The sequence below is a fragment of the Ricinus communis genome, chromosome 4, assembly GCF_019578655.1.
Source record: "Ricinus communis isolate WT05 ecotype wild-type chromosome 4, ASM1957865v1, whole genome shotgun sequence".
Classification (NCBI taxonomy): domain Eukaryota; kingdom Viridiplantae; phylum Streptophyta; class Magnoliopsida; order Malpighiales; family Euphorbiaceae; genus Ricinus; species Ricinus communis.
Genome location: NC_063259.1, coordinates 26,142,026 through 26,166,964, shown reverse-complemented (window position 1 = coordinate 26,166,964; position 24,939 = coordinate 26,142,026). Strand labels below are relative to the sequence as shown.

Genomic DNA, 24,939 nt, shown 5'->3' with positions numbered 1-24,939 from the left:
ATTTTGAGGAGTATTTCTCCCACATTGCTAAGTTAACAATCCTGAGGTACCTTTCAAGCCTATATAATAGAGGCCTCACTTTGCTATTCATTCATTCCAAAAATAAGAGAAAAATATTATAGAGTTAAGCAATTATTTTTCTCCTATTATAAAGAAAGAATTATAATATTTTCTCCTTTATAAATAAAGAGATTGTAACTCCTATTATTTTCTTATAGTAAAATTCTTTTATCCTTACCCATGGTTTTTATCCTAATTTGTTTAGAGATTTTCCACGTAGATCTTTACGTTCTATTAGTATATTTTATTTATTTATTTTTTATTTTTTCAAATTATTAATTGTGATTTTACAGGTTAATATTTTTCTGCACTGCTTGAACACGCTTACTGTTAGTTCTGAACGTATATTTAAGTTTTAACTTTGTCCCCAAAAGCTATTAATCGCCATAACAGAAAACTGGATTCTCCAGATGAAGCAACAAATGGTTTAAACTATAGAACTACGCTTGATATGCCAAGGCTATTAGCAACGCTCTCTGTTCAGACTTAAGACTACATTAAAGCTCCGAAAGGGATGCTCTGCTGCTGGATTAGAGTGCCAGTCTACCTGTTTGTCACATCAGTTAAACTTGTTATTCCTGTTTCATCCCATTTCATTCCAGAAGTAAATAGAAAACGGATAATGCAAAACATTTTTCTGAGTTAATGCACAAGAGCTTATAAACACTTTGTCAAGATAGAAATGTTCATCAGCCTCTTGCAAATGCTCATAGGCATGGAATATACATTTATCCCTTTTTCCTTTACTTTTTTCTCCAAAAACCAAATGAGGGTTTACTCACAGTAACTTGAGTATTGCCTATCTATTGTGATATTATATGCTACAATTGCGAGAAGAAACTAATCTTAATTTCAAGATGCCATCTAATCCACTCCATATAATAACATTTTTAAAGAGCTGGGAGAAATGAATCTCAAGTACACCAACCAGTCAATGAAACCACGAACTAAACATTATTTAACTGAATACAAAATAAAGTAGAAGCATATCTGCCTCACATGGTTACACAGCACTGCACAGAGAAATAGTATCCTACAGAATGCCCTAAACATATGTGTTATATGTGTTCTTCACCCAGCTAACACAGTAAATAATACTCACATCGATGAACTAAGTAATCAACAAACTATAGTACAGCTCCATTAACCTGTGAATTAGAACTGATAACCAATTGTTTTGCAACTCGACATAATCAAAATTCCAAACTCCTGCAAAGCTCTCCAATAGCCAACATTTTACATTCCCAAGCACCTCAGACTAGATAATTCCAAGGAAATGACAGAACAGATAATAAAATCATTACCGCAGTTACTGTACTGTTATCTATCTAGTAGAAACTTACATTTACCCATACCTTAACTGCTGAAATCCAGTTCAGAATTTGCATTCAAGCTGTCGACAACCGCAAGCCTAGCAGAAGTCAACCATCCTCAAAGGAGAAAAAAGAACACAGAATAGTTATGAAATTAATGTAGAAAGAAAATCCTTGCTGCATGAATTATCAATAAAACAACACACTTCACTTATCAGTATCAATTGTAAATACTTGATGTCACCTGACAGCTTAATGCACCACACAAGTTGCTGGAAAATCAATATTCCATACACAGAAACATGTATGTGGATCAGCTGATGTGCAGACCCACAAGAAAAAGGTCTAAGATCATCAGTTTGCAATAATCCAATTAGGTCCTTCATTCAAAATGGTGTTGACATAAATGCAGATAATTATATTATCAATTGACTCAAATATAAAATGTGTCTCTTTCTTAAAAACTTGGTCTGCTCATTCATATTCGCTGGTAAAAAACATGAAAAAGCTTAACATTCCTATTCAAGTATCTCACTGAATGAATTTCACAAGCACGGGATACTTGGCAACAAAACAATGATTTGTCATGAAAAAAACTTTTTACAGTGACCAAGTATCAGGTGAAGACACGAGCAAACCCAAACAATAACCCAAGTTTAGAGTAAAATGAATAATGGCAACAATTATCTGATTGAGGAACATTCTAAGCAGATGCAGGGGAGAGGCAAAGAGATTATTTCTGTATAGAAGATCTAAAACCAAAGTTTTGAATTCGAGCAATAATTTCAAATTTAATTGTAAGAAATATTTGAACTTATAAAAGAAATAACCATACCTCAACCAAATACTTGTGAGGCTTCTTCCTTGATATTAAATCCTTCTTTAAACAAGTTTTCATCCTCATCCCAGCACTCAAATTACATACAGAAACTCACAATCTTATAATTTATAAGTTATACAATCGAGAGATTTAAGCACAATAAATGGATCTAAGATCTCCACCAAAAGTTAATGAAATGACATGGGTCATGGAACCTAAACAACATGCCAAAATAGAAGTGCGACAGACTTGAGGTGGCAGAACCTTGAACACCATGCACTTACTATTTTCCTGCTGTCAGATGTTCCTTACACTTGATCCACGTGAATCTAGCGTCTAAGATAGCAACTCAAAACCAAAATCTGATATATTATCAGCACAGCACTTGCAAAAAATATAAAAAGCAAATAAAAATTTCCCTGCAGGCCAAGGGTGCAAAACTCCCATATTTGCCGGTCTCTTCTATCCAACGTTTTATCAGACTACAGAAAGAGCACAAACAGACAGATAAGAATACCAACCCAATAAAGCGTTTGCTCTAGAAAAGTGATATTTCCTTAATCGTCCTCAGCACTAAAAACCAAAGCCAGTGTAGAAGTTAGAGACGCACAAAAATTGAAGCAGTATCAAAATTCAAGAAATGAAGCTCTTACTTCTAATCATCGTGACCAAATATCTAATCCCACAAGATACTTTGGGCTCAAAGGTCCCCATTGAATTTTTTTAGGAATTTCAACCTTATTGACCCCTAATCCAGCTACATCTAGATGAAATGATCATACATAATAGCCTAATTACGTCATATAACATCATTACTGGCAAGTATCAAGACAGCATTGTGAAAATAGCAGCTAACTAAAAGACAATCTGATCCATAAACATGATGAAATCCAATTAATATCAATTACAGAAAAATAAAAAGTCAAATTAAATAAATGGATTAGTAGATAAGCGTGGAAAGTAATGTCATAAAGCACTGAAATGAAAGGAGAGCATAACATATTGTAATCATTTTTATGTATATCTATACCACCTTATCTATTCACATACCAAACACTGAGTCCCCTACACCAACATATGCACCATTCAGATAAAAAGCAAGCTCATAGGAGAAGCATATCAGTTCCGATTGCTGAAAGACATAACCAGCTGTACCCCACAACTAGAGATCTACTGAAATGAGTCTTAAGCTATTACAGAACAAGCAAAACACACTAAAAGAAGAGAGAGACAGACCCCACATACATAATTCAACAAAAACAGAGAGCCATCATCCTACGAGGACCTTGCAACCATGCTATAGGAGCGCGGCAACCTGAAAGTCATACAACCTCCATTATCCCTGAGCTCTGACTGCACCGGATTGTCCTCGTAGTTTTTCCTACAACCCGGACAGCGCCCATCCACCTGTCGGATTCTATTGTAGCAGAAAAGACAAAGCCGAAAGCCACATATGCAGGGCAAGAAACTAGTGTCAGTGCCATCCAAATCCTCACAGCATATAGGGCAAGAAGAAGGCACATTAACAACATTTGTATAGGACCACGGGATTCCACCTCCACCATGGCCATATCGCCTGTCCCCATTAGGAAAACTTCGCTGCTTTGACAAATTAGGCAGACTTTGTGGGCGAAATGCATCATCTGGCCTCCACGCCCTGCAGTTCCCAGGAGGCAGTGTAGGTGGATGCTCCTCCTGCTTGAAATCCTCATGAGCAGAACTCAAATTGTTCAAATTAGTATCTGATTCAATCTGCTGGGAAGATGACTCCAAACACGGAGAAGTATCCTCATTATGATTTTCATGTTTGTTATCATCATCAGCAGCTAAAGCATCAGCAACAGCCTCCCAATCATCCAAGCAATTATCATCAGCTTCTTCCTCTTCCTCTGTAATGCTACCAGAGCAACAACCACCACTACTGCTGCTGCTGCTGCTGCTGGAGCTGGAGGAGGAAGAGCCTGTATAAGTAGTACCAGCATCAGTGCCGCTAAGACCGCTGCTGCTACCAGTGGGACTACTAGAAGGTGAATCAGTATCAAAATCATGATATTCTTTCTCTTCTTCGCTTCCCCTTACCCTTCCTCTTTGCCTCGTCTCTAAATTCTCTATCACATTCACATTCTTCCTCTCATTCTCATTCTCACAAGGACGAAATGATGGTGGTTGGCCGGCCAGTGGTTCCCCTTTGGTTCCTTTGTTCTTGACTGCTGCACCTTATAGAACAACAATGAACCCCATATACCAATTTGTGTCAATAACTAAATGTAAAGAAAACGACAAAAAGCATAGAAATTAACAAAATAGTCAACAGAATAACAGAAAATCAAACCTTGAGAAAGCCATTGCTCGCGACGGGCATCAAGTTTGCACTGCTTCAATTTGGCTGACCTGTTCGCCTAAATTTCATATATGCAATACAAATTAATCAATCAATCAATCAATCAATCAATCAATTACAGAAACAAACAAAAAGAAAAAAATATTACATTAAAGTTTAGTAAATAATAAAACAAATTGTAAAAGAGAGAGGGAAAAAATCGACAAGCGCACCCGCTTCTTCTTGCTGAAATCTTTAGAAGCAGCAGCAGCAGAAGGAATGATCGAATCGGAAACCATGGCTGCAATACACGACGATTAGAATTCCAAGGAGAAAAATACAGATATGCAAAAACCCTAAAAAGTTTATTTTTGTTTTGAAGGACGATAGAAATTTCTAGAGAGAGAGAGAAAGGAGAGATAAGAAAAAATGAGAGTATTTGTTAGAGAGAGAAAGAGATTGGATAACGGAAACTCCTCTGCTCCGCTCGCCTTAATATTTTGCAGACTTGTCCTGTTTATATATATATCGACTTATGTACTAAAATACCCTTCCTTTTCACTTTATTTTACACGGCTTTATTAAATGGCCCGGGTTTTTTTTGGTAATTATCGTGGGTAACGTGTTTCCTTTTTGTACAGATTTAATAAGAGATAGAGAGTAACGACGCCGGTTCAGAGGGATTTTTCTTTTAGCCGACACGGTATCGTTTTGATTTTACTTGATTACCGAGGAATATTTACATTTATTAGGCTACAATGATTTATTAATTGTCACCGAATTTTTATTTTTATTTTTCCCAAAACTGTCAGATTGTGTCGAAGAAAGTTTTTCATTTAATTAAATAAAAGATGAAACGAAAATCTGAAGACTAATTCTAAGTGATAATTGAAAAGTTCATCAATTGAAAGTATGAGATTTTCTTTTTACAAGTGTGACTGATTTATTTTTGATCGATTACAAGTTCTTGTATACTAGGGATTTTGGTATTAAAATAATAAAAAGGATATACAAAATCCACTTGTGTAATAGTATTGATAATTAAAAGAAGTATAAATATCTCATTTTCTAAACGTTGATTATATACTTTAAATAAAATCTTATACTTTTTTTACTTTATTATTTAAATTAATTATTTGTCATTCTGCAATTTTTTTCTTATTATAAATATTTATAATTTATAAATGTTAAATTAAGTTTTAATATATATTTTTGTATATAAAATTTCATTCATGGGCTGCATTTTGCGGTGTTATTCATTTTTTCAGTTCATGGCTTCATAGTATTGTTCTTTATAAGAAAAATATCATTAATGTCAATACGGTATTGAAATTTATAAGACTAAAATCTCTTTAAAATCATAATTAATATGAAACATGATGTCATCTCATGTCTCCCAATTAAGGAAATTTGATTGATGCTATGAACCTTTTTACGTGCGCTGGCAAAAATAATGGACTAATTCAAAAATTAAATCATAATCTGCTTTTAAATTATTATCCATTTTTTTAGTTAATGATTTTAGAATTTTTGTTATAAATCGATATTACTCACTTTTTTAATTTATGATCTCACAATTTTATTAATTATAAAAAATTACCACTCAAAGACAAAAGTTGATATCGAATTTTATAAAATTAATATATATATATTTTAAAATTTAATAAATTTTTTTATTAAATGGCTGGTTGAGTGGCTACGCTCCTTTTAAACCAATTTTATAATGTATCATCTCTTGACTTTCAATCGATATAAAATATAATAGTTTTCTTAGTAAAAAAAACTTGAGGTCGATGCAAGCCTTCTCACTAAATGTGGTAATAATAATTAACCAATTTATAAATTAGATAATAAGGTGCTCTTAATATATTTTTTTTTTGGTTTTTGGCTCCAGTTTTATCATTTATAAAACAAGTGTCCTCAAATAGTAAATACGGCCTTAAAATTATAAGGAGCGTGCGTGTATGTATATATATATAAAATCTCATGAAAGAAAAAAATATATTTTATTTTCTTTGATATGATATAATTGGCCGATGATTTGATATTTTATTAATATATAATTTTATAAGAATATATGAGAAATTTTTGAAAAGAAATGCGAAAAGTTTTTCTTCCGCGAAGAGAAAGTTTTGTACGTGTTTCTGTTTCCATTTTAGTTGAATATTAAAACAAATTAAGATTCTGGGAACACGTGTACGATGGAGATGCAGTAAAAAGGTGAGGGATGATTGCACTCGTGCAAATCGCTGAAAATGCGTGACGTGTTAGGAATATTGTGTGGTGCAGTTAGGAGAGAGAGAGAGAGAGAGAGAGAGAGAGTTATGAGAAAAGATAAAGGAGGTGGCAGTCCATGATACCAATCTCACATATTTCAGTCACACCGTACACTTACTAAGTCAACTTGCCCTTTCGATGAACTTTACAAAATCTGAACGAATATCTACAATCTCGTTACGTGGCATAACTTGACTGGCTATTTTAGATAAATAATATTTTATCAGTTCATATTTTAAAATAACAGTGCACTTCATTTAATAACTTAATGTTTTTAGGAAAGAAATATAATAAAATTAGTGGTCAGAATTTTATCAAGTAATGATATATAATTTGATCATTTTCGCCCAATTTATTGATTGATAAATCTTTTTATTTAGACTGTAAATTTTTATCAACATTTTTCAGTGATAATTATTATGAATGTTAAATAATTATTAAATTTTTATAAAATTATTAGTTTTTTTGGTTTGTCAAATAATATTTATATCTATACTTATATTTATATAAAAGTCAGTCTTAACAATTTTTAACATATAAATATTAAAAATTATATTATGAAAAGATTAATTTATTAAATCATAATGATATTATATATAGTTGTATAGTTGTATAAAGCGTGTAAAATTAGATTCAGAGCTAAAAATTCACAAGAATTTTTTTTATAGAAAATAAAAATCAAAGAACCTAGAAAAGCAAAGAAAAAAAAAAGAAAGAAAAAAGAAAGGTGATGCTTATTCATCGAGGATGAAATTTCACATTTCATTTAGTCTATATATTCATAATTTTTAAGATTATTAATCCTTGACGTAGTTAACCTATAAAATTGTATTAATCATACATTTAGTAGGATTGTTTAATTAGATAAATGAATTATTAATAATAATTAAATAAATTATTATAAAATTGTATTTCCTAATTCTTTTTTTTTTCAAAATGTCTTCTAAATTTATTTATATGGTCTATATTAAATTTTAACTTGAATTACTATTTTTTATTTTAGAGTATATCGATATAAGCATAGATAATTGTGAAATAAATAAATAAATTAAGATTATTTCAAAATTAAAATTTTATTAATTATGAATTAGTAATTTCATTGAATATGACTAATTAAAAATATGAAAAACTTGATTTTAGCTAAATTATTGTGATTATTAAACCCAACCTTTATCTATTATTGCTAATCTTTATATACCAAATCAATGAGTGAGGAGAAATAATAAACCAAAATAGAAAGAAGAAAGGCACGTGATGGGAAAAATGGAAAAGCAGAAGAGTGTGATGACGTGGTCATCCTCCTCTAATACAAAGGTGAGTGACTTCAGTTAAGACTTAGCTCCACATGCCCTTTAACAGATTGACAGACAACCCTCACCGAAAAGTCATTCTTCTTAATTTATACCCTTATTCGAATCAGCATATCTTTTATCATCTTTAACATTTCATTTTTAACTTTTTCTTTTCCTTTTTCTGAATTGTAAAGCGGAATTTTCAGTTTTACTGTTGCGTTCCTTGTGACAGCTTCTGTTTTTCCATGCAAAAGTTTGCTACTTTTGGGAATATGGGTCAGGTCAGGTATGTTCTAATACTAGCTAGGTACTTTGCTGGTAGACAGTAGCCCTACTCTCCTCTCTACACTCCTGTAGTTTAGCAGCAGTCAGACCCTCTGTTTGTCTTCTTCATGTAATTTACGCGGAATTGTGAACTTTCTCGACTACAACTACTATAATTTATAATGTCTTACTTTCACATATTATCAACTAATTCTGATTAAGAATGGATTAATATGAAAATTTAATTGGAGTAGGAATTTCTCAGTATTTTATGACTCCCAATTTCCAATTCTAAAACTGTACATGATTTTATTTCTTCTTAATAAATTATATGGGAGGGGACTCTGAAAAATGAGCTGCTCCATGGGAAAGGGAAATGCTAAACGATGGGCTTGAGTCCTATCTATATACGTGGGCTGGCTGTGCGCTTCTTTGACAGATGTTTCAGGAATCAGGATGCAGAGGCGATCCCTTGGAGCAGTAGTTTTTAGCAAATGTTCTGCAGCAGGAAATTCCATTGGGTCCATAACATGAATAACATAAGAACCCAGCTTACAGAAACAAGATCTTACTCCTACTGGACATGGCCTAACCTAACTCACAAGTTCACAACTTGGGCTTTGCGCCCCCCAACAAACACACAAGACCAAAACATTTCTAGAACCAAGACAGTAAAGTATCATTTTATTTAAAAGAAAAAAAAGGAATTTGTTTAGAGTTATGATTTTCTTTTCTCTACTTGCAGATGATTGATACATCCATCCGGTACTTGCAACATCTTAGGAATGAAATGAAGATGGACCTGTGAATTAATTAAAAGTCACAGAGTAGGCCGGGTGTCAACTCTGATAAATTATCATACAATTGTTTGTTGTTTTATTTGGTTACCTCCGAAAATTATCATACCATAAATCATGATAATGGTAATAAATTGGAAATAATAATATAAAAGACCACCAAATTCTTCACTTAAATTTATTTTAATTATAAATTATAATTTATTACGCTATAGTCATCCAATTTTAATTTTACTTCAATTTAGTCATTTTATAAATAAAAGATAGACATTTAACAAAATTAAAATCTAATGACTAAACGAAAGTAAATACAAATTCTAGTACTGCCCTAATAAGTTAAAAAGTGAGTGCTTCTGCGAGTTTTTAATGCCCAAAAATAAAAGACAGTTTGAAAAACAACTATCGTATGATTGCCTTACAAGGTAGCTGACTAAGGTTTATTACTATTATTATTGTGTTTTAAGTTTCCCCAAATACCCAAAATTCTCGAGTTCATCTTCCAGGCTGCAGTTTCTCTATTAGCTTCAACCTTAATCACATGGTGACATTTGACAACGGTGGGCCAAAAGAAGCCGTTTAGTTTGAACAAAAATTGAAGGAGAAGTGAGTGTAACTCGTGGATTTTTGTTCAAGATGGAATGATTCCAAAATGTCATTATCTCATTTAGCTCACCTCTCGGTGTCTAGCCTTGCCTGGCATATTTTTCTGTAGCTCCACCGACAATTGACCCTACACCATTTCCTTCAGCTTCTCGCAGATCTAATAGATTTTATTTCTTTTTGGGCGACTTCTTCATGTTCAAATGAAGATAGAACGATAGATTCATGTTCAATATGTACTTTATTTTTACTCTAACTCAACCCACAGCTGTTCGAGTGATGCTGATGATGCAATGAATTATGATATTTTTTTAATTGTAAACAGTTTCGAATTTAATTCTTTTATCATTATCATTGTTTATTAATATTAATTCGCAGTCACGACGAAATATTTTTATTTATAATAATTGAAAATAGTTTTGAATTTAAATATTTTATTATTATTTATCAATATTGATTTACATATATCATTAATTGATAGCTCTAATGTCGTTAAATTAATTGTGATTTAATGTGGCTTAAGCCTCTATATGAGTTGGTGGACTCCATCTTCTATCTTACATCACCCAAATTTAAAGCAGCTGAGCTGCCTGCGGGCAATTGAAGGTCTTATTTTGGTATCTTCTAAATCATTAGCTTAAGCACTCTCATTTTCACATTCAAGAGCAAGCAGCCACTCTTCTTTGCATATGCATGAAGATTCTTTACGAAGTTACCTAATTAATTTGCAATATCTATTCCAGCTGGGTACGGATTGTCACGAGCACGATATGTCGGTCCGTGACCGGTGTCGGGAAGTTGATAGGTTTAAGCCTACCGAAACTTATAGCAAGCCTAAATAGCTAATACTTTAAATAAATGCATATCCTATTAAAATAAACCAACATTTCATTTATAAATCACCACACAATTAAATTAATTATTCATCTAGATTACTAGAAATTTTTTAAGAGTTTTTAACAAACTAAGATAAAATATGAAGTACTAAATACATTATTGCGGAGAGTCTAAAATTCTAAATAATTTAAAATATAAAATTTAAGATTTATTACAATAAGCCCGAAGGGGAAATAAAAGTTGGGTGCAAAAAGAAGTCGGTGGAAAACTTAACTGTCACCTGAAAAATTTAAAATTTGAAACTGTCAATCTCGAGAGTGAGTTAAAATCATATATATGAAGTAAAACAACTATAAATATATATATGAAATGAGTGATAAAATAATGTGGAACATCACAAAATAATAAATACGCGCCATAGCATAATTTATAAATAAATGATTTTTTGTATTCATAAGGGACGAATACTTCATCATAATTGTAACCCCACTACTAGGAGTCTTTCGGCTCTCTTATTCCAATAGGACTGGCGCTTAGAGAGCGAAAGTCAACCAGGATCCTTAAATCCAACATGGTCACTTGATTCACGATATAGCCGGTGCCTAAAGAGCAACGCTCGACCATGGATCTTTCCTTTGACAATCAAATTCTCACAGCCCAGTGAGTTATACCCAACAAGGGCAAATTCTAAAAATATTCTTTTGCTACCTTCTCTAATTAATACCGGTACGCACGAGGTCTTGATGCAACTCATTTGATGGCATGTTCTACTGCCGTCTCATCCTGAGTCAATATGAAATTATAGTATCAACCAGGTGGAAAATGATATAAATAGCAAGCAATTTAAGTATTGTTCAATAACTTATTAAACAATATTGAAGAACACAAAAATTTAATTAATTAGGTAAATAACAAATAAATAAATAATTTTCATAAATTAATTATATAAATGAATAATAAATAACCAATCTAAATTTATAAATTAATAAATAAATCATTTAAATTTATGAATCATTTAATTAAATATAGAATAAAAAATAATAAAAAAATTCAAACAATATCCACCATAACAAAAAATATAATAATATACATAATAATTACTAATCGAAAATGCCATACAAAAATTAGGCATGACACATATATATAGATATAAGACTTTAACTTACAGTTCTGTTGCGCTCCATAGTCTTCCTCACATTTAATTTAATATTACCTTAGGCTTATAACAATAATAATAGCAACAATTATACAAAAATAAAAAGGTAACCGATATCTATTATAGGTTTAACCCGAGTTAATTAGAAAATAAATATTTTATATAAAGCTATTTTAAATAAAATTAACTTACAGATTTGGAATTACAAAAATTTAATTTAAAATTCCTTAAAATTAATATATTTAATTTATTAGATAATATTATATTAAATTAAATGATGCTCATTACTCATAAGAATAACAATTTATTAAATTACTCTTGAAAATAATAAAAATTTAAAATTTAAAAAAATTACGGGTATTATTAGAAGAGGTTCTCTAAATTGTACATGTATCAAAACAATACACTTAAACATGAAAGTGCAGCCAAAGGGTAAAACCTATTGAGCAACGACTGACACATGTGATGATCATCTTGCTTGCATGTGGAATGATGAAGTGAGTTGATAAATTATGATGGCATGTCACCTACTACTATTTATTATGCATAGAGTATGTGTTTATTATGGTTCATGACAAATATACCCTTGTTAACAAGGAGTATGGTCCATCATTTCCATTAAAAATGAAAAGAACTTTCCCAGAATGACAGAGGATCCTCCACGGTGCAATGAGCCCATTCCAATCATGCAAAGAAATGAAACATTTACCTCCTTTTCTTTTTCTTTAATTTCAAGTCTTCTCAATCCAATGAAGAAGAGAGACAAGGGTGGTCAAGAGGAATTAAAAGAACAAGTGTAAGTCGATTCTCCTTCAAGCTGTTGTATTGGGTTCTAACCAATTGATGACTCGAATCACCTCTTACATTGCAGCACACTTTACTTCAAGCTCTGTTTAAGAAGGATCCTAATGAAAGATAAGGTTTATTTAAGTAAATTAAGGTTGAAAATGAAATCTTCTCTTATTTGAAAGAAAAGTAATTTAAAGTATGTATCTGTACCCACGTCTTGTTGGTTTCCAAAAGGATGTGGTTACCAAATCCTACAAAATCTTGTCTTATCCTTATAAACTATCTTAAATACGATTATTTGAATAACGTACAGATGAATTTATAAATATTTCTTTCAGTGAATTCAAATTTAAAAGATATAATTATATTAAAATTTTTAAAATAATAATTTATCATTTGTAAATTTTCTTTAAAATATGCTTTATATTAATGTAATTCCAAACGTTAGTTTTTCTAATAAAAGAAAGCAAAAGGATAAAAGAAAGACCCTTGAACTTATTAGAAAATTCTAATTAAGTTTTTATATTTTTTTAGCTCAATTAAATCCATTAAATTTTATAAAAGATTCAATTAAATTTTTATTTTTTTTACTAATTAAATCTATTAACTTTTATAAAATGTCTAATCAACCCCTAATGTTTGGAATTACTATTAAATGTAAGGGTCCCGTTGTTTTAAGAATATAAATAATAATTATTCTGAATATTTTAAAGTCACGTCTATATCATGTAAGGGAGAAAAAATCAGGATAGAAACTTAATTAGACTTTTTATATAAATTAATAGATTTAATTGAACTAAAAAAGAATGAAAACTTAATAGAATTTTTTAAGGATATTTTTGTACCTTTTGCCAAAAAAAAAAAAAAAAAAGAAACAAGGGACATCAAGGTTAAAGTGCAAGAGCAGATGCGTCCATGAGAAACATGAAATGGAAAACAGAAGAAATAAAACAACCACTTTCAATAAACTAGCAGCATTTGTATTGCATATGCATATTGGAAACAAATAACGAAAACTCAAAATAACAATAGTAACTAAAATGAGTTAGAACTAAAGAAGCCATTTGGTTTTTGTGACTGGCAAACCCAAATCCTTATCTTATATTCTTATCACTGCCAACTAGAAGACAAAAAAACAAAAGGAATGGCAACATGTCTTTAGCCTTAAAGAAGATAATTCACATGGCAACATGCTTCTGCCCCATAGAATGTGTTTTCTTAAGGAAGTGTGCCTTATCCTATTCGTAGTGTGTCACAAATAATAAGTAACTTTGCTTACAACAATTTGTTTCCTTCCTATCATAGAAACTCATGTTCCCATCCCTTACGTCTCTCAATAAACACAAGAATACTGAACATGGGTTGATGCCTTGAAGGACCCAACTTCCAAATTGTTTACATAATATTATATTGACTTCCTCTATTTTAATGTCTCTCTTCTTCTTCTTTTTTTCTTTTCTTCCCATGTGGCCATGTACCCCCAACTTGGGTTATTGGATATGGATCATCATTACAGTCAAACCAATGTCATGCTATATATATATTCATCTGTATATCTAAATTAATGATTAAGCAAGTCATATACATTCTAGAATATGTGGAACTATAATAGCATGCTTTAGTAGTTAATTAAAACAAAAGGAAATTTAATAGTGTGAAGATTAAGGTTTTTAATCTCTTTGGTACTTCTTATTTAAAGTTTTCAAATGAGTCGCTATTGATTTGATTCGTGAACTAACATATAGTTTGTTTGACATTGAAGTTATAAATTGGCTTTTTGAAGAATAATCAGTTTAGATGTTTGGCTCAGGTTGGTTTTTTTAGAAAATAAGTGTATAATTATATTTAATTTTAAAAACACACTGTCTTTTTGATTTTTAGGTATCAATTTACTTATTTACTTGAAAGAATATAAAATCACAAAAATAAAAATGAAAAGCAGATTTAATCGCCTCAATCCCAAACGGGATTTTGATGCTATTGTTTATTTTAATTTAAGAAATTTAATTATATGAGTGCAACACATTAATCTATGTAATTAGTGTAATAAAGAATCAATTTCCCAAAAGAAAAGGAAATTAATGGACTACCAAGCAAAACCACAGTAGCGCTGGGTTGAGCTTTACGTTTCCTTAGAGCTTATGATTGTTGGTGAAAGTGGTGCACCAAACACTCTCTACAGCTAAAACTGAAAGAAAATCTAATGAGACTAAACTGATAAATAAATTATTGATATTTGTCAATTTTTAAATAGTTAATTACAGATATAATAATTATCTTTAAAACAAAAAACAGAAGGATGGATGAACCCACCTTCCATTGATTGCCTTTGCTTACGTTTCTTGATTTTTGAACATCTGTTTCGCCTCAGCCGACAATGACCACCGCCATCTAACATACCTCATTGTTTCTTACTGTGGTTTAAACCAAAGTTTACTAAGCCCTAATTCCACTCATATTCAGTAATTTATTTTCTTGAGGAAGTCTGGAGGTGTATTAATTTTATATGCCAGTAAATAATTTATTTTGAATGTTTAGTCTATAAATTCGACTTGATGAATTGCAAAAAAGGGTATGTTTAACTAAAAATTAAACTTGACCCTTAATCAGATTATCTTTTTAGTTAATTCCCTTTTCCTTTTCTTGCATTATTATTACAACTCAACTAATCCTTCATAACTTTTGACCAACTGGGTACTCCTCTGAATTAGCAACAAGGACAGAGAGTTCTGTTGTGTTTGTGGTTGTTAAGTGGAGGTTGAGACCCACAAATCTTGAGTAGGTATCAACTAATTAATGAACATGTAATAAACCCATTTTACAACTATCACACTACATTGATTTTTTCTGCTTACCAAGTAGTGATAATTTTTTCACTTGTCCAAGCAAGAAAGCGTTTAGGTCACAGCAACCAATCATGGAACCCACTTCCATTTGTAATTGGATGAAACTTTTTGGCCAAATATGATTTTGATTTTGAACGTCTTTACATACAAAGGAAGCTTGTTAGTTAACTCTTCGGTAGTAACGAAGAATGGCCCGTCTTATATTAATAATTATTACTTTTTCGTTAACAGAACCCTTGATTAGTGATAGAAATAAAAGTTTTTAAATTTATTGCCATATTTATCTATCATAACTAATTAGATAATAACATATGTATATAAATATTTTATATTTTATATTAAATAATTATTATATATTATATTATTTAAAATTATTAATTATTTTTTGATTTAGTATATAAATAAAATATAAAAATTAAAAAAAAATAAGCGAGGATAGGAATGCAGCACCGCCTTAATGATGCACAGGTTTGCTTAACCAAAAACTGCTACTGTCAGGCGACTCCTTGAATTCTGGCGCAAAATTTACCAGTAATAACTACCCGGCGCCCCGCATTGTTCATTCACGTGCTATCATCAAATCAATCCCATGCCCACTTCATTTTGGATCAACCTAGTCATGCCCGCGTCCTAACTTTACCTTAATTTCAGCTTAGCACAGAATTGTATCTTAGTACCACTCAGGTTTACCACTACCAACACTTGCACTCACTGGCCGCCAGATTACCTCTGCTATGTCGGTGCTAATTGTTTTTTTTTTCTTTCTTTTTTTCCAATGCTAGATGCCGATTAGATTGATATTTCGTAAAAAGAAAATAAATGTAATTTCTTTTAGCACTGAAAGTGACGTCAATTTTGAACTTTTCATGATTTTAAAATTCAAAATAGTACGTGTAAATTCATTATTTAGAATTCAATATTTGACTAAATTTGTTTTATTAATAATAAAATTTTATTCAATCTTATCCCAAATTTCACTTTTATTAGATTAGTATTTATATTGCTTTCAATTAGCCATTTTCAATTAAAGAAAGTTAACAAAAAAATATAGTCTTCCCTATTTTAGATATTTTCTAAAAGTATATTAGTAGGGTTGAAAAATAATCAATTCAATTCATAGTTCAATAGAATCAATATAATTAAACTGAATTAAAATTTAAGAATTTATTAAATTTAATTAAATAAATTTTATTCGATTTTATATTTTGTAATAAATTTAAAAATTAAATTAAATTATTTTATATTTATAAGATTTAGAAGTCTTTTTAATTTTACATATATAATAATAGCAAGAATAATTTATTTTACTACATACATAACATATTTTTATAAAACTTCTTTTTCTTTTTTTTTTGAAAGAATAAAACTGCTCATCTCATTTTGTTTTATTCACATTTTTTTTAAAATTTAAAACTGAACCAGGAAAATAACCAAATTAAAAAATCAATTCGGTTTGGATAATTCCATTTCGGTTCAAATTTTGCTCACACCTGACAGAAACTACCAAAAAGTTAGTTGAACCAATAGTATGGCAAGACGTCAAAAAAAACATGGACTCAACCTCATCTAATCATCAGTCCCCACTCTTTGTTAATATTAGCATGCAATAAACCCACCATTAGCACCTCATTATTCCCTAATTAACCTTAAATTAATTTAATCCTGTCTTTTAAGCTTGAGTGAAGTAAAATTTTAGAAACCTCCAACATCAGACCTTATTCATCTCTTCAGTTAAATCACCTTCTTTCCGTGACCATGTCTCCTACATTTAAAAGCTAATGCTCAAACACTGAACATTATCACCACCGGCAATGCTGCCGCAAATTCCGACAGCGCCCTCGCCTAACCACCGTCGTCTCCGCCGCTAGCACCCCCAGGTTACGAAAACAAGAGAAAGGAAAAAGATGGCGCAAAATCTGAAGCTAAAAGTGCTAACACTAATAACAAAACTGTCTGACCGAGACACATACAATATCGCCGCTGCAGAGCTAGAAAGCATAGCGAAAACTTTAGAGAACACCACGCAACTTGCAACATACCTCTCATGCATACTCTCCACAGACACCACCGACAAGCCTCTCGTTCGCAAACAGTGTCTCTGCCTCCTCACGGCACTCTCTATTCACCACGCAAACTATCTTTCTGCGTCCCTCCCTAAAATCCTCGTCTACATCACACGCCGTCTGCGTGACCACGACTCATCGATCCGTACGCAATGCGTGGCAACAGTATCATCACTGGCGTCGAAAATTACAAAACTGCCATTCTCAACTGCTTTTCTGAAACCGTTGAGCGAAGCGGTGTTTACGGAGCAGGAAATGAATGCGCAGATTGGATCAGCGTTGTGTTTGGCGGCAGCGATAAATGCGGCACCGGATCCGGAGGCGGGGAGGTTGGGAAAGGCATTAGTGGTGAGAATGGAGAGGTTGTTGAAAAGTGAGGGATATAAGGCGAAAAGTGCGGGATTGGTGGTGATAGGGAGTGTGATTGGGGTTGGTGGAGTGAGAGATTATGGAGGGATTGGTGGTTTGGTCAAGTGTTTGGTAGGGTTTTTGAGCAGTGATGATTGGGCTGCCAGGAAGGCTGCTGCTGAAGCGCTTGAGAGATTGGCTGTTGTTGAAAGAGATGACGTCGCGGAGTTTAAGTGTTGGTGTTTGAAAATTTTTGAGAGTCGCAAATTTGATAAGGTTTTGGATTTATCTATGTTTTGATATAGTTATTATCTGTGCTTGTTTATTTGGAGTTAATGTGATTAATTTGGATTCTAGGTGAAAGCTGCGAGGGAGGTGATGCATCAGATGATAGAAGCATGGAAGCAGGTTCCAGATGTTTCGGAGGATGTATCTCCGCCTCCTCGATCTCTGGCTTCTTCTAAAGGTAAAGCACTCCGCTTTGATTCTTTTTAGGGTGTAGATTTGATTCTTAGGTGGATACTGGAATATTTTTTAGCTACTTGATTTCTTATGTTCTGGTCAATTGAATTGTCAGGATGGATTTCAATTGGAAATTTCCAGTTGATTTTCTGGATTTTTTTTATTTTTTTTTATTTTACAATCTGTGGATCTTTGGACACATTTGTAGACTCCAGTGTCTGTTATCCACTTGGGATAACTACTTAGGGTCCTTCTATAGAAAATTACTTTTTGAGTCTTGTTTTACTAGTGTGACATTTTATTCGTGTTCATCTAAGAGTGTACTTTGTAATTCTGATCTCTCTCTCTCTCTCTCTCTTTTTCTTTTTCTGGGAATAGAGGATGCAAGTGATGGGCGGTATCCACTTAGTTCGAAAAATTCATGTGCTGCTGGGTTTCAAACCCCTCAAATGAGGAAAAAACCTGCTTTAGCTAGCAGGACTACTCCACCTGACGATTCAGCAGCCACATTCACAAGGAGGAGAGGTTCTCTCAAGAGCACTGAAAAGAAAACGAGTTCAGCATTGTTCAGAAAGGTGGACTGCAAGAAGCCCTTTGACTGGAAAGTCGACGTTGCAATTCCTAATAATACTACTACTTTAGCTGAGGTTGTTGATAATGAGAACGCCCCAGAAAGAAGGTCTATAAAGCCAGAAACAAGACGGGCCCTTTTTGGTAAGAGTTCTGATGACAAAATGCTCAAATTTAGTGGGTGCAAGTCTGGATCTCGTGTGGTTCCTTGTCATGAGGAGAGTCCTGTGTCAACTGCTGTTGCCAGTAATGTTACTGAGAATCACCACAGCAACCACAAGGAATGTGAGGACTTATCTTCAATCCGCAACCAGCTTGTTCAAATTGAAAGGCAGCAATCTAGCCTACTAGATCTTTTGCAGGTTTGTTCACTGCTTGAGATTTTGTTTTATCATTTTAATTTTCAGTTTCCTGGTAGCTGCCAAACATCTGTCTAGATTCCTCTTGTAGATATCTGTGCTTAAAAAATTACCAATCTCATCAGTTATCCGAGTGAGAAAACATAGTTAGACAACTAAAATTTGGCATCATGTAATGAAATAATGATGTAAATGATAGTGATACTTTTACAAATTATCATAGAGACAGGCACCATTCTCTTGATGAACCATAGTTCTGCCCTTTCTTTTTTATTAATGAGGTCAAAAATTTCTAGACTGCAAGAAAGGATTGTCATCATCTCCTATGAGCTTTTCCTAGGTTGTGCGACACCCTTATTCCACTACCAGTTCCAAAATAGTATTTTGAAATTACAGCTAATTTCAAAATCTGGGGATGAGTAGACTGATTCCATTTATGATATTTATCATCTATCAATCTGTATTAGGATACTTCAGTTTTTGCATTTATGGCATTTGGTGTTTGGATATAGCCAAGCACAAATACTATATTCTTTATGGTCCAAAATTCTATTACCCATATTTGAACACAATGCTTTAATTGATAATTTCTTAGCCAATTTGATAAATATTGTTAAGTTAATAATGCTAATCAAGTGCTCCAGCATACAATTACTGCATTTTGAAAAAGGTATCTGCTAATCTTTTTCTGGCCTTACCTTCTTGCATTTAGAGATTTATGGGAAGCTCACAAAATGGAATGCAATCTCTGGAGACACGTGTTCATGGCCTAGAGTTGGCACTTGATGAGATATCATATGACTTGGCTGTGTCAAGTGGAAGGATGACCAACTCCAACAGAACCACATGTTGTTTGCTACCTGGTGCAGATTTTTTGAGTTCCAAGTTCTGGAGGAAAACAGAAAGCCGCCATTCAGCCTCAAGGCTCTCCTCTGGTACCACTCCACCATTTTCTGTCATGCGCCATAAAGATGGTAAGCCTGACAGTCTTGAGATGCTCAATTTGGAGAGCCGTAGGTTACTGCTTCAGGGGGGTGGTGGGTTCATAGTGAATCCTTTGGCAGAGATTCACGAGTCAAGGGGGTTATCAGAAGGGGCACAACACTAGCAAATGCATAAGCAGGTATTTGATGACGAGTTTCTGTTTTAGCCTTCCAAGTGCTTTTAGTTCTACTACTATTTCTGTAGCCCTGTAAGCTCTGTCTTCCGATTTGAGTTGATAGAATTCCTAGAGACACTCCTTCCTAAGCTTCTCCCGAGATCCTGACCTGATAAGCATGGGATAACAATTTCTGAAGCTTTTATTCTGAGAATGTAGAAGGAACTAGCTTCCTGACTTTGAAAAGCCTTTCATCTCAACAACTTTGGATAATCTGGTAGGAGGACAGAGGGCAGGGTGCTGTTTGCAAATTTAGGCCTTTGAACCTTCACATTCTGTTAAATACTCTAGGTGCTGTTTATAAATATAAACATGCGAACCTTTCATCTAGGAAAACTACACATTTCCATGCCAACACTTCTCTGTGCTGTCTTACCTGCTTGTTCAACTTTGCTGCCCTTTACAGTTATTCACATCCAGGAATGTTCTTGCACGTTTAAACTTGGAAGTTATGGTCATGTGCTAGACTGTCAACAAATCCACTCAGTTAAAGAATTGACAGGAGTATAGGCCCTAGACACTGGCCAGCATGTCTGATAAACTCTTATATGATCATTCGAGAAAGGATTTGCTTTTTAATGTTTTCCAAAACGATGTGGAAATGAAAGTTGGTCATTAAATTCACATATCCCATTCAACAACCTGATTTGTCTTTCTCTTATTTTACAGATATGCCTCGTAACTTGGGCAGTCCAATTTCTTTCGACTCAAATGTTGCTGTATGGTTAAGAGAACCGTGAAATGAAAGTGAAGATCCCGGTATACGAGATGCTGCATTGAACCAGTTTGATAGTTGCCTACCCAAATTATATGATAAATGCAACTGCTCATTGACGGCCTACATAAGTGATCATGTCATACTCATTTGAAGTAAAAAGAATGACAGAGAAGCCGATTGATTCAGTAATTCTTCATTTTAGTTTAGCATTCTTTTATTTCGTTTCCAATAGTTTGAAGACTGGGAGAGAAAAAAAAAGGGAAAAAAAGAGTACTACCAAATACCCCTAACCCGGTATAGTGTTGAATATGTATAGGGAGCAGTTCTTTTTATGGCTTCCTTTCTCCTTTTCAGTCTGATATTGATGATCCGGTTCTGGCCATGTCTACTATCTATTTACCTTCAAAATAGATACAGACGCCCACCCAATTCTAGTCATCGCCATAGGGAGGTTTTGCTATTTCAGATACATGCAGATCTGAGCTTGAGGGAGAGATGGCAATGAATTGTTGTTGTTTGCATCCAGGACTAATTAGTAATTGAAGTAACATACTGTTCTATTTTCTCTTAGTAAAGTAGCACGTGCAGTTACGTACACGATTGATCTCATTCTGGATTGGACGTTCGAAAAGGGTATCAAAGCCCAGTGATAAAAAGAGGCCTTGGCTGACCATTGAGCAGCTTTATTTGCTGCTCTTCTCTTTCCTTCCATAAGGCTCCCATTACGCCTTGTAAACCTTATGCGGGCGATGCCTCATTGAGGTTTCAAGCCGTATAGCCGCGGTATCAGTTTCAACAACAAAGTTTTGCCTAGTTTTTACTCCCTTGATTTATGCCAAAGTTTATTACCTCTTATTTATTAACCACAAGCCTCCGACCACTGTGCTGCAACGTATGTTGACAGTTCTCCAATCCAAAGCCTATTGTTTCCACCCAAGCCTGTTTTCTTTACCCTGTATAGGCGGTGCACTGGCGCAGATGAGAGTCACATATAAATTAATGGGCGACAAAATGAAATACTTGACAAGCCCACTTAAATAAATAAATAAAAGAGGCATGGATAGCATCCTTCTTGTAATATACTGAAGGTACGTTTAAAAGAGGAAGGCCCACTAGTTATAGAACTATTTATTTTCCAGGACATACATGTAACCTCTGATCAAAATTGCGAGCAAACCAAATGATGTTGGCTGCAGAATCAAACTACAAATGCAATCCAAATTGCTACATCCATGTAAAAAACACGTGCCAAATTTGAGTTTTAGTAGTCTTGCGATCATTTTGTTACCCCTGGTGGAGAATACTGGAGTTAAAATCAACGTTTACATGGTAATTTCATGGTTCCTTAAAAAGGCAAGACCAAATATATGAGGCAGCAGTACAAATTGAAGTCATTGAGCTTGCTCAGCAGCACCTTGCTTGTCGACTTTCTGCAATTAAATTCGTAAATCCACTTAGAGAGCTTTCCATCAAGAATGAGTTAGCAGCAGTAGCACAACTACAACTTTAGTTACTGCACCATGCTTTACCAAATATGAGTACATTAAACTTCAAATGGAAGATGATGAGCAATTTAACAGCTTAAACTATTTTGCATAAAACTAGCAAATGATGAGTCTCAGTATAAAGGGATTCCATAAAAAAGAACTCAAAATAGCAACACAAGATTGGCTTACCAGCTAGCAACAACAATATGCACACAAGTTACAACACAAAACATTCCATACACCTCCTCAATGATTATCAAGAATACTACATAGCAAAAAAGGGTGAGAATTTTAATTCATGTATTTTAAAATGCTAGGTCAATCCGCTAACACCTCCATGCTGCGGTATCATTTAAGAAAGGATTTGCTACTGACGGCATACTCCCCACCCAAAGGCCATAATAAACACATAACACAGGAGAAAGGTCCCATTTCCAAAAGAATCCAAGTGCAAGAAACTGAGAATCTAGTCCCCCTGTCGATATGAAAACGCTAAAACTAGACATAATAATTGCAGTACAGATTACCATACCTCACAGGATCAAGGGAAACAAAGTACAATTTGCAGGATATAAAATAATTACATCAACCTTCTAAGAAACCCCAATTGCCCTAGTGCTCATACATGAAGCTCCTCTTTTTACATTTTATCTTTTGAAAAAAGAAAAAGATTTTGCCATGCTTGCAGCTCCCATGTCCAAAACAATGCTTATCCATTTTACATTTCTAGACACCTCCAAAAAAGAGAGGAAAAACAAGAGCCAGAAGATGGCTACACAAATTCCCGGTATTGCAGAATCTGGTGCTACTAATCTTTCCGGAATACATCATAAACTACTTTACTATATTAGAGGATTTCTGTATCAGTCTAATTATCACTGACTTGAAGCAGAAAAAAGAAAAATCCAGAAATTTAGCTCATCCAATGACCATAAGCGTTCGAGTAATATATGCAATTATCAAAGGGAAAACAAATAGCAACTAAAAAGCAAACCAAAAACAGTGAATACCAGAACAAAGACAGCTACTTCATAACATAAGCAAATGAAATAGAATCGGAGTGGTAGGATCATCTGATTCGCATTCAAATCCATATATACATAAACAACAAAAGAAATTTAATTACCGATTGCGAGTTGTGCCAAGAAAGGCCTCTATAAACGTTCACAGAGAAAGTGGCCGTGAGATAAATGGTGGCGACGCCTAGACTTGCAGTGAACGCCTTAAAACCCCAATCCGCTGCTTTGCTTCCTAATCCCATCCCTCTTCTCTTTCTACTTTAGTTTTGCTATTTGCCCTTTTCCGTTTTACCCTTTTGGGATTAGAGAGGCTTTTATTTTCTCCTTTTTCTTTCTATCCCAAAAACTCCTCCTCTTCTCTCCCATGCAATCTTACTTATTTTCTAATTTTCCTATGATGAAACGAAAACCGATTATACCAAAAAAAAAAGAAAAAAAAAGATCTAAAATAATCGGAGAAAGAATTAAGAATATAATTAAAATATTTTTCTAAATTACAAATAAAATAGAGTGAGATATTATTCAAATTGTATTATTAATCTAAGTGTATAAATAATAAAATATTACTATTAAATAGATATTTACTATCTGTAATTTACTAAACTTTAATCTTATCTCTCATCACTATAAGAGCTAAAGTTCAAAAAGTTATCTTGTGATTTTATGTTTTATTTTTTTAATATATTTTAGATACATTTTATATTTTTATTAATTTTTTATATAATTTTACATGTATTTAATATTAATATTATAAAATTTTATAAATAATGTAGCATCTAACAATCTATCAAATTTATTATTTAAAATAATTATTTTTTAAAATTTAATAAAAATTAAAAATAATATATATCAATAATTTTTTATAATCATAAAATATTTAATTGGATACTAAATTGATTAAAAATATTTATTTTACTACATATTTTAATTTTTATTATTTACAATCTAAAAAAAATATTAAATGTCTTGAAAAAAAATACAAATAAAAACACACGCATTATTCCTTTGATACGAAAAATACATGAATTACATTATTATTTCTGTAATATAAAACCGTCCAAATTTTATTATAAATTTTAAAATATCCATTTAATTATTTACAAATATAACCGCTTCCTAAAAGATACTATTTCCTACGATCGCCCATAAAAGATGCCATTACCTACAGTCAACCTTTAGATGACTCTTTTCTTATTCTACAGATTTTTAACAAAATTTGATTAAATAGAAACTCATTTCTTCCAATAAAGTTAGCGATTGCATCATCTAAATGGCGCCTTCTATACTTCAATTATTATTAATATTAATTTTCTCTCATTTTATGTTTATTTTGTACTTGAGCCTACATATATACATACATGTGTTCAATTCATTTTCAAAAAA

The 24,939-nt window shown here is 32.7% G+C and overlaps 2 protein-coding genes and 2 long non-coding RNA genes across 6 annotated transcripts; 1 reads left to right on the top strand and 3 right to left on the bottom strand.

Moving 5' to 3' along the window:
* Nucleotides 1-3,193: 3,193 nt before the first annotated feature.
* Nucleotides 3,194-5,019, bottom strand: LOC8258134 (uncharacterized protein DDB_G0271670). 2 transcript variants are annotated; one of them, XM_015725975.3, is made up of 3 exons: nucleotides 4,747-5,019; nucleotides 4,526-4,592; nucleotides 3,194-4,403 (listed from the first exon to the last, which is right to left on the bottom strand). In XM_015725975.3, the coding sequence occupies exons 1-3, from the start codon at nucleotides 4,810-4,812 to the stop codon at nucleotides 3,469-3,471; spliced, it is 1,068 nt and encodes a 355-aa protein (XP_015581461.1). In that variant the 5' UTR covers nucleotides 4,813-5,019; the 3' UTR covers nucleotides 3,194-3,468. The 2 variants fall into 2 exon arrangements, with proteins under 2 accessions (XP_015581461.1, XP_002511474.1); XM_002511428.4 differs by having other exon boundaries at nucleotides 3,194-4,409; nucleotides 4,747-5,018.
* A 5,655-nt stretch (nucleotides 5,020-10,674) lies between these two features.
* LOC112536397 lies at nucleotides 10,675-12,762 on the bottom strand. Of its 2 annotated transcripts, XR_007215583.1 has the most exons (3): nucleotides 12,446-12,762; nucleotides 11,289-11,363; nucleotides 10,675-10,860 (listed from the first exon to the last, which is right to left on the bottom strand). It is a non-coding gene; the product is annotated as an uncharacterized LOC112536397 (long non-coding RNA). The 2 variants fall into 2 exon arrangements; XR_003080428.2 differs by lacking the exon at nucleotides 10,675-10,860 and having other exon boundaries at nucleotides 11,004-11,363.
* Nucleotides 12,763-17,009: 4,247 nt separating this feature from the next.
* Nucleotides 17,010-21,620, top strand: LOC8258135 (TORTIFOLIA1-like protein 3). The gene is made up of 5 exons (XM_002511429.4): nucleotides 17,010-18,058; nucleotides 18,140-18,248; nucleotides 18,623-19,176; nucleotides 19,886-20,296; nucleotides 21,002-21,620. The coding sequence occupies exons 1-4, from the start codon at nucleotides 17,276-17,278 to the stop codon at nucleotides 20,279-20,281; spliced, it is 1,842 nt and encodes a 613-aa protein (XP_002511475.1). The 5' UTR covers nucleotides 17,010-17,275; the 3' UTR covers nucleotides 20,282-20,296; nucleotides 21,002-21,620.
* A 447-nt stretch (nucleotides 21,621-22,067) lies between these two features.
* Nucleotides 22,068-24,277, bottom strand: LOC107262055. The gene is made up of 2 exons (XR_001535966.3): nucleotides 23,664-24,277; nucleotides 22,068-22,480 (listed from the first exon to the last, which is right to left on the bottom strand). It is a non-coding gene; the product is annotated as an uncharacterized LOC107262055 (long non-coding RNA).
* Nucleotides 24,278-24,939: the final 662 nt, after the last annotated feature.